The sequence below is a fragment of the Atractosteus spatula genome, chromosome 13, assembly GCF_055471065.1.
Source record: "Atractosteus spatula isolate fAtrSpa1 chromosome 13, fAtrSpa1.hap1, whole genome shotgun sequence".
Classification (NCBI taxonomy): domain Eukaryota; kingdom Metazoa; phylum Chordata; class Actinopteri; order Semionotiformes; family Lepisosteidae; genus Atractosteus; species Atractosteus spatula.
In genome coordinates, this window is record NC_142718.1 from 28,010,167 (window position 1) to 28,024,292 (window position 14,126).

Consider the following 14,126-nt stretch of genomic DNA (forward strand, 5'->3'; position numbering starts at 1 on the left):
CGAGACGCAGAGAAATAAATTCTGCTGGAGATGGATCTAACACCAGAAAAAGGTACATCAGCAACATTCAATATTCAGGGCTCTCCACTAGGACTGTTGGTTCCACTGGAATAAACAAGCTGCTGATATGGTGAAAAACTGCTTGTGGTGTTCATTACAATTACATTCATTCGTCTTGCAGATGAATGAAAATGAGAGGGCGGACTCTCATCAGGCGGACTATCTTTTTGTAATAGATAATTTCACGTTAGAGCACCAGAGGTGAAGGGGAATTGAGTTTCTGTCTTCCCACCCATACCTTAGTTAAAAATATAATTTATTAGTTTGAATTGGTTTAAAGGTTTCTACTACATTAGACCTACAGTATGAAGATTATTTGGTCAAAACTGAGAAAATAAAGTCCATGGATTGCAAATAGGCAGTTATTTTACACCAGAGGATGGACGCTTCTGAACATTTATCCAAATAAAAGAAGAACTGAAAACTGTTCAGACACATTTCTCATAATATTTTAATTATCATCTACATTATGACAAAATATTATAGTGATAAATAATGACAACATTTTGAGCGAAGCACATCCTGAGTAGAGGACACTATCAATTTTCTCATGCTCTCCTTCTACATCTTACAGAATCTTTAGTAAAATATCTCCAACATTTTTTTCAAGATGTCCTTCTATCATTGAAAAGCATTGAATTCCCCATGCTGGGGTTCTAGTAGATATGACACCTTTTACTTAGTTACACCAATGTTTGAATGCTATAACTTTCTTCTCATAAATTCCAAATCCTTGTTCTCTCTGGAACTAAAATATTGCAGAACTATTTAGCTGGAATTACCAACCCAATCTCCAGCTCTTAAATTCTGTACCTCACTTGTTATTTTCTGTGCCTCACATGAACATAAGGAAGGTTACAAAAGAGAAGAGGCCGTCTAGCCCCTTTGTGTGCATGCATCCACCTTTCTCTCACACATCTCTTCCTTTGAACCCTCCTCTCAAGATACCAATCTGTGCTCATATCCGACTCAAAGTCCTCTCTTTATACTCTCTGCCCTCTCCAGGCCCTCATTTCTTAATTTAGTCCCTGATGTCCTCTTATCTTCTGCTTTCTGCTGGTTACTTAGTGGACCGTTCACTCTCCTGCTTCTCGAATCGTCTGATTTTCCTGTCACCTCAAGTGATGGAACCAGTTAACTTGAAGCATCAAAACTGCCTTGTCTTTAATCACCTCCTAAAGCCTCTTGAAGACCCACCTGATGAGGCTACTGTACTGAACTATACTGTACTGAAGTACTGTAGCACCAATGTACCTTACTGTACTTGAATTTTTACATTAAGCAAAAGTTTTGACTATAGGATGGCTTGCTACCCCAACATTCAATATTTACTTCCCTACAAATTGATAAACATAATAAGAAATTCTAAATTGTTATTATATAGGTAAATATAATAAGAAGAGTGCCACATGGAACAGAATGACTTAACTATCAGATGACAACATGTTTAGCATGTATTTAAATTGTAAAGCTGATGCAAATCAATATAGATTCATATTTTGAATACTGAAAGGAATGTGAGAGTAAGGTTACAGCCTTGCACCCTATAGTACCAGAATAGGTTCCATTTGCTGTGACCCTTACTAGGAATAAGCAGTTTGCTGATTATGGATGAATGTGAGTAAGGCCCCTGAACATTTAAAAAATCCAGTACTTCCTTCACAGTCATCAAAACATGATTAATAATATTTAAATTAGCAATTCGTAAGTCTTCACATAAATGATTGAGCTGTGTAGAGCTGTGTACAAAACATATGGACAGTTTGCTCTGAAACAACAAGGCATTTAAAGTCCACAACAAGAACACAAATGTCTACTTTTGCACATTATGCTTGGCAGCATAGCTCCATCTCCTTCAAGTATTAATTTGGGAATAATGCGTTTGTTTCCTTACCTTTTTAAGAAATCGCACTCCATACGTAAATATGTACAGGTAAAATGTAAATCTCCACCTGGGGCAAATACAAAAGAATTAAGACATTAATTAGGCAGATCTGCTGTGTTAATGACATCCCTAAACTGTGCAATTAATGGCAATAATATGGAAATTCTGGATTTTATGACCCAAAGGCACATATGGTACATATTAAAGATAAAATTCTTTTTGGGTGATGAACCAATAAATAAAGAAAAAAAGCTATTATTATACAGTATAATCAATATCTCCCCAAGCACTCCTGGAGCATTCCTGGATAACTCATGGTCTTTGTCATCCATGGGTTTGCAGCAAACACACAGGAAAATATTCTGTTTAAAGACCACAGTGTTTACGCAACCTCTATTATGTTCACAGAATGAGATTGTGTTACAGTACATGATGTATTTTCTTTTATTTCAAAAATTAATCAGCAAAAAGTTTTATTAAAAAATAAAAAATGCAATATAGGTCAAATGAATAACAGAAATGATCTATGAAGTACCATTAAGGCACTGTCAAAGGGTATTAAAGCAAACCAACAAGCATTGTTTTTCCAATGCGACTGTGGAAAGCATGCTCTTTTTTCTTTTGTTTTGGGGTTTTACAAACACCATTTATCATATTTAAATATTACAGACTGATGAGAGTACTATGTAATAGGAAAGTATTGCATAGTAGTTCACACTGTTACAATACACACAAATGTCAGTCTAAAATAGGAAGGAAGATTGTGTGGCCAGAAATTAAAAAAGGTCAAGAGTAAAAGCTTTAAACAAGAAAATAAAAGCATCTCCTTTTCGCACAAGTATATAACATTTTATTTCTCTATTCAGATACACGTCTCTTGTAATAACTCAGTAAACAATTACCCGGTCATATCTTATTTGTGTGCAGATCCCCATACATCACTGAAGAGGCCTGTAGATAAAGTACTTTATGCATCAGATATATACAGCATGTGAATTTTAAGGATAGGTCAATAAGAGAATACAGGGGCAGAAATCCATAGAGACACAAGAAATTACAGATTAATCAGAATAATCCAAATGCATGTCTAGTGTGCATATATACAGTACATGAAATATTTCTCAGCTGTTATGCCCAAAAGCATTATAGCCCCTATTTGACATGAATTAAAGCTTAGGATGCCATTTTTTCTGCCATTTCTGAGTAAAATAAAAATAAACATCGAAGGAAACATCCACCAGAAAGATGGATCTGTAATGAGCTGTGCTGGGTAACGTTTATGAACAGAATCCACTGTAACTACCATGACTTGAGAGTAACACGTACTGACAGGAAAATGCATATTCTTTCATAAAAGCCTCAAATAGAATGACCACAATCTGACACAAGAAGATCTCAGAAATGTTCCCTCGTGTGAAGCTGTCCTGTAATTATTTTTAGCTGCCTGGTACAGTATATGCTCTTTAAAGCTGCTCAAAGGTTGAATGTTCTATCTATCAATCAGTTCTATCTAACTGATTGATCTATCTATCAATCAGTAGACCATCAAACTACTGATTTGTGTAACACTGAAAGTGTAGTCTTACTTAATGTGTAAAATAATAAAACAAAAAAGAGGCATAAAACAATGAAGATACTGCAATAATAAAAAAATGTAAGACGTCATTTAGCTATTCCAGATAGCTAAGCATCTATCATCTGGATCCTTGCATAATGAAAGGTGCAGGAGTTTAAAGCTATGCCCTAAATCAAATTAATCAAGCTTTATTTATTGTTACTTTATTCACAAACATATTCAAAATAATTAATCTTCAGTATTAGAAATCCAACAGTTTTAAAGGCTAACATGCTAAAACAATGAGATAAAAAAAGATGTACAAACAACACATTCAAGGGATCTATCCTGATTAATTTTAAAATGTAGAGGAATAAATACATTTTTGGCTACTGTATAGCATTTACCGATTGGTTTTGGCCTTTGTTCTGTACCTTCTGTTTGATTAACTGCAAACACAGAAAGGCAGGATTGTTTACCTACAGATATGCCAACACTGTTGCACAGCAACTGGACAATTTAAAATGTAGGGTGCATGCATTTTGAAAAATACACAGTGTTAATACATGATTAAGAGGCTCTATATTCTATGCAAAAGGGTGTAACCTCTTTGTAGCAAACACACAATCCACCCCCTCCAAATACACACTGGTATGCCTACATTTACAAGATCTCCTTTGAGAGATCCAGTGGTTTTAAACATGAAACAAAGTTCTAATATAAAATAGAATATAATGCTGGAATTCATTTAAAATTGGAACAGAAATGTCAGTATAGTACACAACACGGCATTTGAAAAATTCTGAACAAACTTCCAATAAAAACTTTAAAATAAGTAACTCCAATCTGATCAATTGAATTACAATCAGTTTCTCTTCCAGATGTATTACAAAGATGCATGTTTCCAGTAAGGACTTTGTCAATGTTACTTTCCTTCCAAAGTCTTTTTGCTAGTAATTGAAGTAATCAGTGTAAGAGTGGGGGCTGTGTGTTTTGTCGTTGTAACCCTTCTTAGGGTTATATATCATATTCTCCAATGATGTATCATAGGCCATTCTTTTCCAATATTCTTAATGTTATCTTAGTGAACCCCCCTCCCCCTTAACTACCATAACCACAAGCCCACACCTCCCTATTAAATCCAACAGAGGAATTCTTTCAGCTGCAGAGACAGGGACAGGCGAGTCACTGCAAGCCTGTCTACATAAAGGAAGGTTGGGCTTCAGACACTGCATTCGATAATGCCTTTGCATGCATTGGCAACTGTGTTTAATATGAACCACAGCTGGTGTTAAACACCTTCAGTATGAACGTTTTGAAAGATTATTTCATTTTGCGATTAATATTTAAAGTTAAAGCCCTTTTGGTTCTATTGATTTTTCATACATGAGTACAGTATATAATGCATTTATGCATTTCATTCTTTGGCTCATTTAAGGAGTTTCTAATGTCTTAAGCTTCAGGAGTCAGGATAAGTGATCCTATATATGACATTTCATTCACCTACACATAAATAATTGTGTACAGAAAATGATGGCTTCCACATTTCCACAAATAATACAAGAGAAAAATTATTTCATACTGGTTTAATAAGGAAATGGAAGTGAGGTAATAGTTTCAAAAATGCCTGGCACTATAAAAGTCTACAGGACTAACAACCTTTTCCATTTCATCATACTGGCTATTTACCATTTTACACACCACTCAGAATATTTAAAAACATTGCTTAATGTCATTTTCTATTAAATGTTATCTTAATAGTCATGTACTGCACGCTTCACTCCAGAGGCATTGAACCTCGTGGTTGGTATAGTGTTTTAAGGTCCCAAAGCCAGTCCCATTACTGCAATACTGTTCATTTGTAGTTCTACAAAGTTGTAGATATAAGTATTGAAACACCTTTATCTGAAATTATTTAATTCTCCAGAACATGTTTAACTAGAACTTGCTTGGACGATTAAGTAAACCTCAGCCAATCATGAACACCAACAAACGTAGAGAAGGGTGCCAGCAGGCTGCCAGTAAAACACAGATTAACAAACTACTTTTAGTTAAACTTAATTCATTAGAGAATAAGTTTATCTGATGCAGGTTTGTACATATTTTCATATAATGTGTGGGAAAGAATTTCATCAAGGCTGGAATCATGTTCAAATTCTAAAAGCAGTTTAAAGAGTAAAGGAGTAAAGAGCTTAAGATAACTACAGTAACTATAAAAAAATGTAAAAGGAATAGCCAAGATAGTCATTTCAAGTATTTTTAAAAACCAAATTTCATAGAACAAAAGTTAATATTTTTATGATAATGTTTATGTTCAGTAAATCAATACCAAAATGTGCTTTTGTGGTAGGTTGTGCTTTATGACAGCTTCAGCAAGAATCCTTTTACTTTTTCTAATAATACTCTTTATTAATCAAACCCAAACTGTCTAAATTAAGTCTACAATGAATGCACTAAATTTGTACATCCTTGAATGTTTCTTCCTATAAAGGACTAACTCCAATTCTCTACACAGAAATGGGCCTGAGAAATTAATGATCCTTTCTCACTGTCACCTGAGTAATTTTGACTGTAAGTCTTTGACAGAATGAAGACCTTCTGGGATACAAATTAGAGAAACATTCCATCCTTATAAGCTTTCCTTGTTTTCAAGCCAGCTGCTGAGTATAAGATATGTTTAGAGTCTGACAGGCGCCTACTGCCTGTAGCAACTTGAAATACAAAAGATCTGGGTAAACAAAAATCATTTCTGAAACACAAATAAACCTGCCTAATGACCCTGTATGTCAAATTCAGCAATATCAGATGAAAGCTCAGTTTAATTTCAACCCTAATTGGCTGAGGATTAAAGTGGAGAAAATGCTAAATATTTGAAAGTCTATTTTGATTTTCTGTTCTACATAATATATGTTCTGCTATTTATAACACAACAGGTTATTACTATAAATAATACAAAAGGGGGAAGAAGATTCATTTGCATTATACAGTATGTGGCAGGCTTGTTTCTGGTAAGTCATACAGAATGAAGGACTGAGCAGCTTGTTTGCACTTTAGATAGACACATCATTTTGTTTAAAGGTCGACATAATTTAAGAAACAATATATACTGCTGACAGAATCTAAAAAAATATATAAATTCTCAGTAGGTAAGGAGCACATTAACAACCGCAGAGGTTTTGAGTAAGATGCAGCACCATTTTCAAGATTTCAGCTGTCCATGATATTGAATGTTCTCTGAACTATTTTTTACATCTCAGCAAGTGGACAAAACCGCTTTATTCTATCAACGAAAGCTATCATTCCTGCACAATGTTGCGTGTGAAATAATGTGTTCAGGTCTGGAAATATAGTTTTTAACTGCTGTAGTGATTGTAATGGATCAATCCATTTACTGTAGCAGCACAAGGGGATTCTCAACCATATTAAAAAAGGGAAGGCATACACAGCAATTAATTAATCCTAATACCACAATATTGAATCACTGCAAACTGATGTCCACACTCTTGTACACCGTGGGCTCTTAACAGATAATAAAACATTCATCTGTTACTTAATTATTCTTGACAGCATCAAAAAATATCCTTAATAAATGTGAATTGTCTGCTGTCCCCTCAGGATTTGTTGTGTGTTGAAATGCCTCACACGTCAGTGATTACAAAAGTGGTCCCAGCAATTGAATGAAATATAAATGGCAATATAATTTTAACAGAAAAAATATCTCCTTACATGCTCTCACAGAATCTAGTGAGTGTACTGGGCTTCTCTTGGTTCCTACGCTGTCGAAACCAGCGCTGGATGGTGCGCACATCCCAGTCTAGTTGCTTGGACAGGCCCTCTAGTCTCTTCTCATCAGGATGCTGAACCAATGAAAACACAATGAAAAAGCTCAGGAGTTCAGAAAATAGTTGTAGTGTTTTTGTTGGAGGGGGGCAGGATTCATTTTATGACAGGGCACAACATGTTCAGCCTAGAATAGTGTTATTAATGGCTTGTACAGTATTTAAATGTAGCGTGCAGAGTGCACCGTGAAACATTTGAATTTAGGAAATATTAATAATGAAAAGAAATGAAGTACTGTAAAAGCTAGGCCTCCCAAACCACATGGCCATGGAAATATCCAGTGACAGATGGCAGTTGGTCTCCCAAAAAGAAACTTGAGCTGAGGAGTTTCAAGAATATTAAAACAATTAAGAAAAACATGTTTTTATTCTTGCCCTCTGGATATTTTCTTCTTTGCAATTTTACATGACTGCATGGAATTGATACTCTTCCTTTTTTTGGTACAAGCTGCATTTTTGAGAATTCTCGTTTCAATTGCCCACCAGTGTTGAAATCTGTAGCTTTATTCATGCATTTAAGTAATATAATTTGTTAAAATTACACAGTCTTCTTTGTGCTAATTTAATTTGGAAGACATAATTCATATTTCACTTCAGTACTAGCAAAATGCAAGAAAAAAAATTCAGAGCTCGCAGCTCAAAATTCTCCCAGGGTCTGTATACTTGGATGTATCTAAAAGGTCACTTTTGCATGGTTAGGTGCAATCTTACTTCTTTATCCAGTAGGAGCTAAAGGCTTCAACCAAAGTTCACAGACTGGCATAGTCCTTACTAGAATGTGTCAAGTCTCACACGTCTACAGTACACTGAGAAGCTTTACAGTGTGTCACTAGGTTTTTGTATGACATTTTATGACACAATTAAATACTTTTAATTGTACTTAATTGCACTAAGTCACAATACTGGAGCACACAACTGACTTAACTGGGTCATCTTAAGCATTTTAGATTCAAAATCAAAGTAAATACCAGTGGCTTTCGTGAAAATTTAAAAAGTTGTAGCCTATAGCCGAAAGTCCATAGAGTTTTCAGGCAGATGTTTACTATCAAACCTAAACTTTGTTTAACATTCATGGGTAAATTGCTATTCTAAATGACAAGTGTTTACTCACCTTTGTAATTGCAGTGAACACCTTCTCAAGAATAGCATTGGGCTGGGCTTTTTGTGGTCCATTTGCTTGTATTTTAAGACCTAAGGCACATGGTCTTGCAATAAATCTGAAAAAGAAAATATACACCTATAACATACACCTATTAAGAATCTTTTATCGAGTTATTGTTGGTGTTTATGATAGGCTGGCAACACACCCGTTCCTTTTTAATTTACTGCATTTTATTTTATCCTAACAGGTGTGTGATTTTTCTTACAAAGTATTTAATGTGGGTCTGACATATAGCATTTTTGTCAGAAACAGAACAGAAAGGGTGAGGGAATTTAACATTAATCACATTAGTCACTCTCTGCTAGGATAATCCATTTTCTCCATCAAATAAGCATTTCAGCACTTTTCTTCAGACATTTCACTAGATTGAAGGTAATGCAGCTGTTGTATTATGTTGAAAAATCTTAAGTTTAGAATACAAGTAGAAGGAAGATATCTTAAGAAAATAAAATGAGGATTCCCAGGCTTGGTATTTATAAAGATTAAAAACATTAATGTGATATGGATCATTAGGTATAACTGGAAAAGGTTAGAAAATTAGAATTCATACATTAGCATCACACATCTTTTTCAGTATGATTAACGGAGAGATTCTAATTAATAAGCAAAGGAAAAGAATAATTCATGAAATCGGTTCTTTTATAACTTTCAGGATGCATCAATTTAGAGAGCAAAGAAAATTATTTGCAGCATTTTGAAAAATAGCCTGAACATACAGCTGATTAAGTACAACTATACAGTACTTTTCTCTCTGCATGCAATCTCAGAAATTGACAAACACTATCAAGATGCACATTAGTGGTTTAAATTTGAACATTAATTAGTTATTATTTTGAAATGTGACATAATCAAGTTTTCAGAATATATTTAGAATATAAATATATAATATAAAGCAAATTAATAAGAATAATTAAAGAGATATTTAACTATTTTAACGAGATTAATTTCCATTATGGCAAATGTATCAGCTGATATTACTTCACTGCAGGTGCACATAAATTAATAATGTTACCCTTGTCTCCTTTGCTAAAATGAACTCAAATTAATCCTGGTAAAAACACTGAGGAGCAGAATGAAAATAATAAGTATGACAAAAGATTTATTTTATAACATCCTTCTTATACTTTGAATATGATGAGTAATAGATCTGCCTAAAGTATAAAGTACGCTTAAGTATAACACAGTTTGCTTTTTACCATTTCATAAAAACCTTATGACTGCAATTAAGTGAGAAACATTACACTTAAGTGGCAGAAACTAATGACACGAGAGAAAATGTTTATTCAATGATCAGCTTGGTTTTGTAAGATCCTACAACACAAACATATGCTAAGAAAGCAGCATAGCTGTTTGAAGCAGCTAAAATACATGTACAGAATCATCAAGGAATTCGATCTGTTAATAATATATAGATCAACAGAATGAAGAGGCTATGAAGAATTATTGTTTCTTGATTATTGTTATCTGAGATGAACAAATTTAGAAAGGTGTACAATGAAAACAGATGCTGAGCATATGAGAAAAGCAGATTGCATACTGTACCGCATACTGATTTTGAAGGAAACTGCAGTACTGTGCACAGCTGGAAACATGCTAGGTGAGCAGGAATTTCAGAAATGGCCTCCATGGATTTTTAATGTGCCTAGCATAGTCTTACAGAAGAGGACCACACAGATAGCGGAACTGCATGCAATGAAAGACAGCAAGAATCTTGGAAACATGTATTTAGATCTTCAAAGGTCTTCAAAACTCTGAATTGGATTCATTACATTAAAACAGAAGAAACATGATTAAATGGTAGGAAAATAGTACATCTGGATATTATTCTGGCCTTATAAAATGTATTTGTATCCTAAATACTATACCTAACCTAAGTTTTATCAGCTCCTATCTAAAAAGTCTATACTGTATCTCCATACAGGTATGTTCAGCACAACTCTGAACTACAGCAGGAGTTCTCCCATGTCTTCTGGTAAGAAAGATATCTGAGGTTGCTTAGCAAATAAAACAGATAGAACTGCATATCCAGTGCTTCACAGTTTTAGTGGTCACCCAGCCAATGTTACACGTATGATTTACTAATACAGCAAGTGCAAAAAACACTTCCCCAAAGGTACTTAGAGGCTTGTCATGTTTAGAATGCCCTTTTTATCTGACATTACCTTACATGTATATTATGCCTTCACTGAAGTGAAGGTGGGCAGTAAGAGTTAAGAAAAAAGTCCTGGGAGAAGCTCCTGGTACTTGTTATTACATCCCACCACTGACATCAGGCGTAATAAAATGTATATACAGTAGGATGCCTTATGTACACTCCATTAAAGAATGTCAACAATGATTATTCATTAAAATAAATACTTATTAATTGCCTTCTAATCCACATCTGAGGGTTTACATTTTCTGTCAATGTTGGACTAAAAGCAATTTCTTAATTAACAAAATCTTTAAATAAATATTAATGTTGTAAATTAACAATTAATGTAATTAATATTTTGTATGTTACTTTAATAGAGACATCCTGCTACAGATCTTAATAGAAATCATAGGGTAAGTGTTAATTTATGCCTTAAGCAAACATGAATAAAAAATAACACCACTCTGAGATGTACTAGGTCTTCCGACAAAGGAAAAAGGTAAGCCTCCAGGTTTGTCTCACATTTGTATTAGAAGCATTTGCCTTAGCAGATTACAAAGATGGATTCCAGCTTTAACTGTGTGAAAAGAAATCAGGTCAGTATGTGGATTTACATTTTTAAGCTATTATGCAGCTATATAGGTCAGCATAGAAAATCATACTAGCCTTGAGCGTCTAAAACCAGAGTTTTTCACACTTAGAATTACTTGCTCTTTCTGAATCAGAGACGTTGAACCTACAGACTTAAAATGTAACCTTTCACACTACAGTATACAAAGCATGAGAACATCAGTTTTGAAAAACAGCTTGACATATAATATATATAATTATAATTTTAAGTAACACTCATATAGATCTACTATCTGCCACATCATTGTCATTTTAAAAAAGAATAGAAGGTAGACATTTCTTAAGAAATCGTCTTGACAGAATTTTAACATACTGTATCCAGAATCCAGAATTGAACCCAATTTTAGCTTTCTTTTTGTAATTTTTGGTCCAAAGGAGTATTTTCCTTTGTATTAGAAGCATGTACTGTATTAGAATGTGGTATATGTGGTATACCACATATACCACATTCTACCCTACACTGGAGATATAGACTTAAGATGCTACAGACTGTGAAATAAGGTGAAAAAAGTACAATAAATATTTTAAGAAACCTTCAAAACTGAATGACCATTTAAACTGTTTTTTAGAATCCATACAAAGGACATACTGGATTGAACAGCATAGAGTATGTCATTTTAAGCTGTATATACCACATTCTAAAGAACTGATCATGAGATTGATATTGTTAAATATTGTAATTAACAACTATTTTATGGAATTATCTCTACAACAGTACAACATAGAATAATTAACCTCCATCCAACAAAGGGTTAGATAATTTCTTAATACAATAAAGAAAGATCAATATTGTTTTTCCCTTTCTCCTCTTTGGTCTTAATTTTGAAAACTAATTCTGAATAAACAGCTTTTTAAACGATGGATTCTTATTAAGGGGAAAAGAAGGACAAGGATACTGACTAAAAATGTTATGGTATATTTTTTACTTCACAGTAAGCAAGTTACTAGAGTAACCTGCGCCAAGGCTAAGAAAATAATACCTTAATGGACCTTACACATGATGAGGTTGGCTTGCTCTGGACAAAATTCAGTAGTGCCGTTTTTTACAACTCGAACATTGTTTTTTGGTAGAGTAGGATTAAAATTAAGAAAAAAAATGTTTTTATTGACCATTGCAAGATTGAGTGAAAGGGTTATAAGGAAAATCTGTACATTTCTGTAAACTAAAATCACACAGCATACACAAATCTCACTCGACATAAAGGGCTTTCAGACACCATGCCAAAACTATGTCTTAATTCATGTTCCTTCCATAACATATATTCGGAACATGCTTTATGAAATGTTTAATATAACCTGTAATACACTGTATGAGAATTGGGTTTAATGTAAAGATGTAAACTAAGTACTTGAAATGCATTTCTGTAGTTTATTTATATTTGATACCCACGTCCCCTGAAACATGAGCCAATATTTGGATTACATAATACTGTCTTGTAAAAATAAAATCCAGTTTTCCAAAAAAATCCCCAAAATGTTGTTGATTTGGCTGTAACAGAGAAGCTTATTGTTTTTTGAAGAAACGCACCAATATTTCACAAATTCAAGATTGTAGTAACAGACATCTTTAAGACAGTAAATCTAATACAACAATTACATTTAATTTAATACAGGATCAATGCACCCTTATCAAATTGGGCTCTGTTTAGATATGGGTAAGATGCACTGATAGAAAAATAAATCCAGGAATACAAATGGGGAATGTTTTCACTTCCTAAGCAAAATAATCTTAATTCTCAGATAATTACAAACAGTCAGCCAGCCAAAATGTCAAGAATTATAAAAAAACTGCAATGTACGACATAAGACATAACAGAACAAACAAAGCTAATGTTTTCAAGAAAAACCTACAGTTTTTCATGTTTACAATAAAGTGAATAGAATGAGAATTTAATATCTACAAGGACCAGTCAAGGCTGCAAAAATACAAAACATGAGACTGTACTCACACAGATCCTTATGTAATTTAATACAAAACAGTGCTTTTCTCCCAACCATGAATCCCTGCTACTGTACTGTACTGCTACTGTACAGTATATACAGTACTAAATATAAAACATTAAACACATATTTTATATTTGTATTGGAGTACACGGTAATACAAACCTTATTAGAGTAATGGATTCAACAGAATTTCTTGAGTTTGTAATACCTCTCTGTGAATTCTGGATCCCCTTTTTGTGCAATCTATACATTTGGTGATATTATAAGGAACTTCTATCTTGATTTAGATTCACGTGCTAATGGTTAACAAAATTAGAAATCATTCAATCTTCAAGAAGACATGGCATTAAGTTCTCCAAAAGAGAGTTTAACTTAATTTCAATCTTAGACAGACATAAATTGTCTAAGGATAATCTTAGGCAATACAGAATTTATATTAAAACAGAGATTTAAACTAAGATTAGAAAAACCCAGACATGTCAGGAAAATCTTTGATGCTAACTCTTATTTTATCATCAATTCATGTACGGAATGTGCCTATCATTCTGAACCTGAGCTTTCTTTTGATTTCAATCTCAATTTCTTTAATGAGAACAGCATTTGAAAAATATCATTTGAAAAATTGTTGAACTCGATGATTTCCCTCATAAAACAGGATGTAGAGGTGATAGCCCTTCTTTGTGTGACCTCTTTGCTTGACTACTAGATTTCCCTATGAGATGTTATGCCTACAAAAAACTTAATATGCTTCAGCTTGTATAGAATGGAGTAGCTACATTATTTAACACCACAAAAAGATTGCAAAACAGAGAAGCCTTTCGGTCAGTCTGGTTTGTTTGGTTGTTAAGAGTCAGTCATTCAAGGATCTCATCCAGCCATTTCTTAAAGAATCCCAGGGTATCTGCTACAAAGAACTT

General features: G+C 33.7%; 1 protein-coding gene across 1 annotated transcript in view; it reads right to left on the reverse strand.

Moving 5' to 3' along the window:
- The window catches only part of cers6 (ceramide synthase 6), a 56,417-nt gene that overhangs the window by 30,619 nt on the left and 11,672 nt on the right, over positions 1 to 14,126 (reverse strand). Inside the window, exons 2-4 of the mRNA XM_088931305.1 lie at positions 8,451 to 8,556; positions 7,227 to 7,357; positions 1,955 to 2,012 (exon numbers count right to left, since the gene is read on the reverse strand). Coding sequence (XP_088787431.1) covers positions 1,955 to 2,012; positions 7,227 to 7,357; positions 8,451 to 8,556 — 295 coding nt within the window. The remainder of the gene's footprint in view (positions 1 to 1,954; positions 2,013 to 7,226; positions 7,358 to 8,450; positions 8,557 to 14,126) is intronic.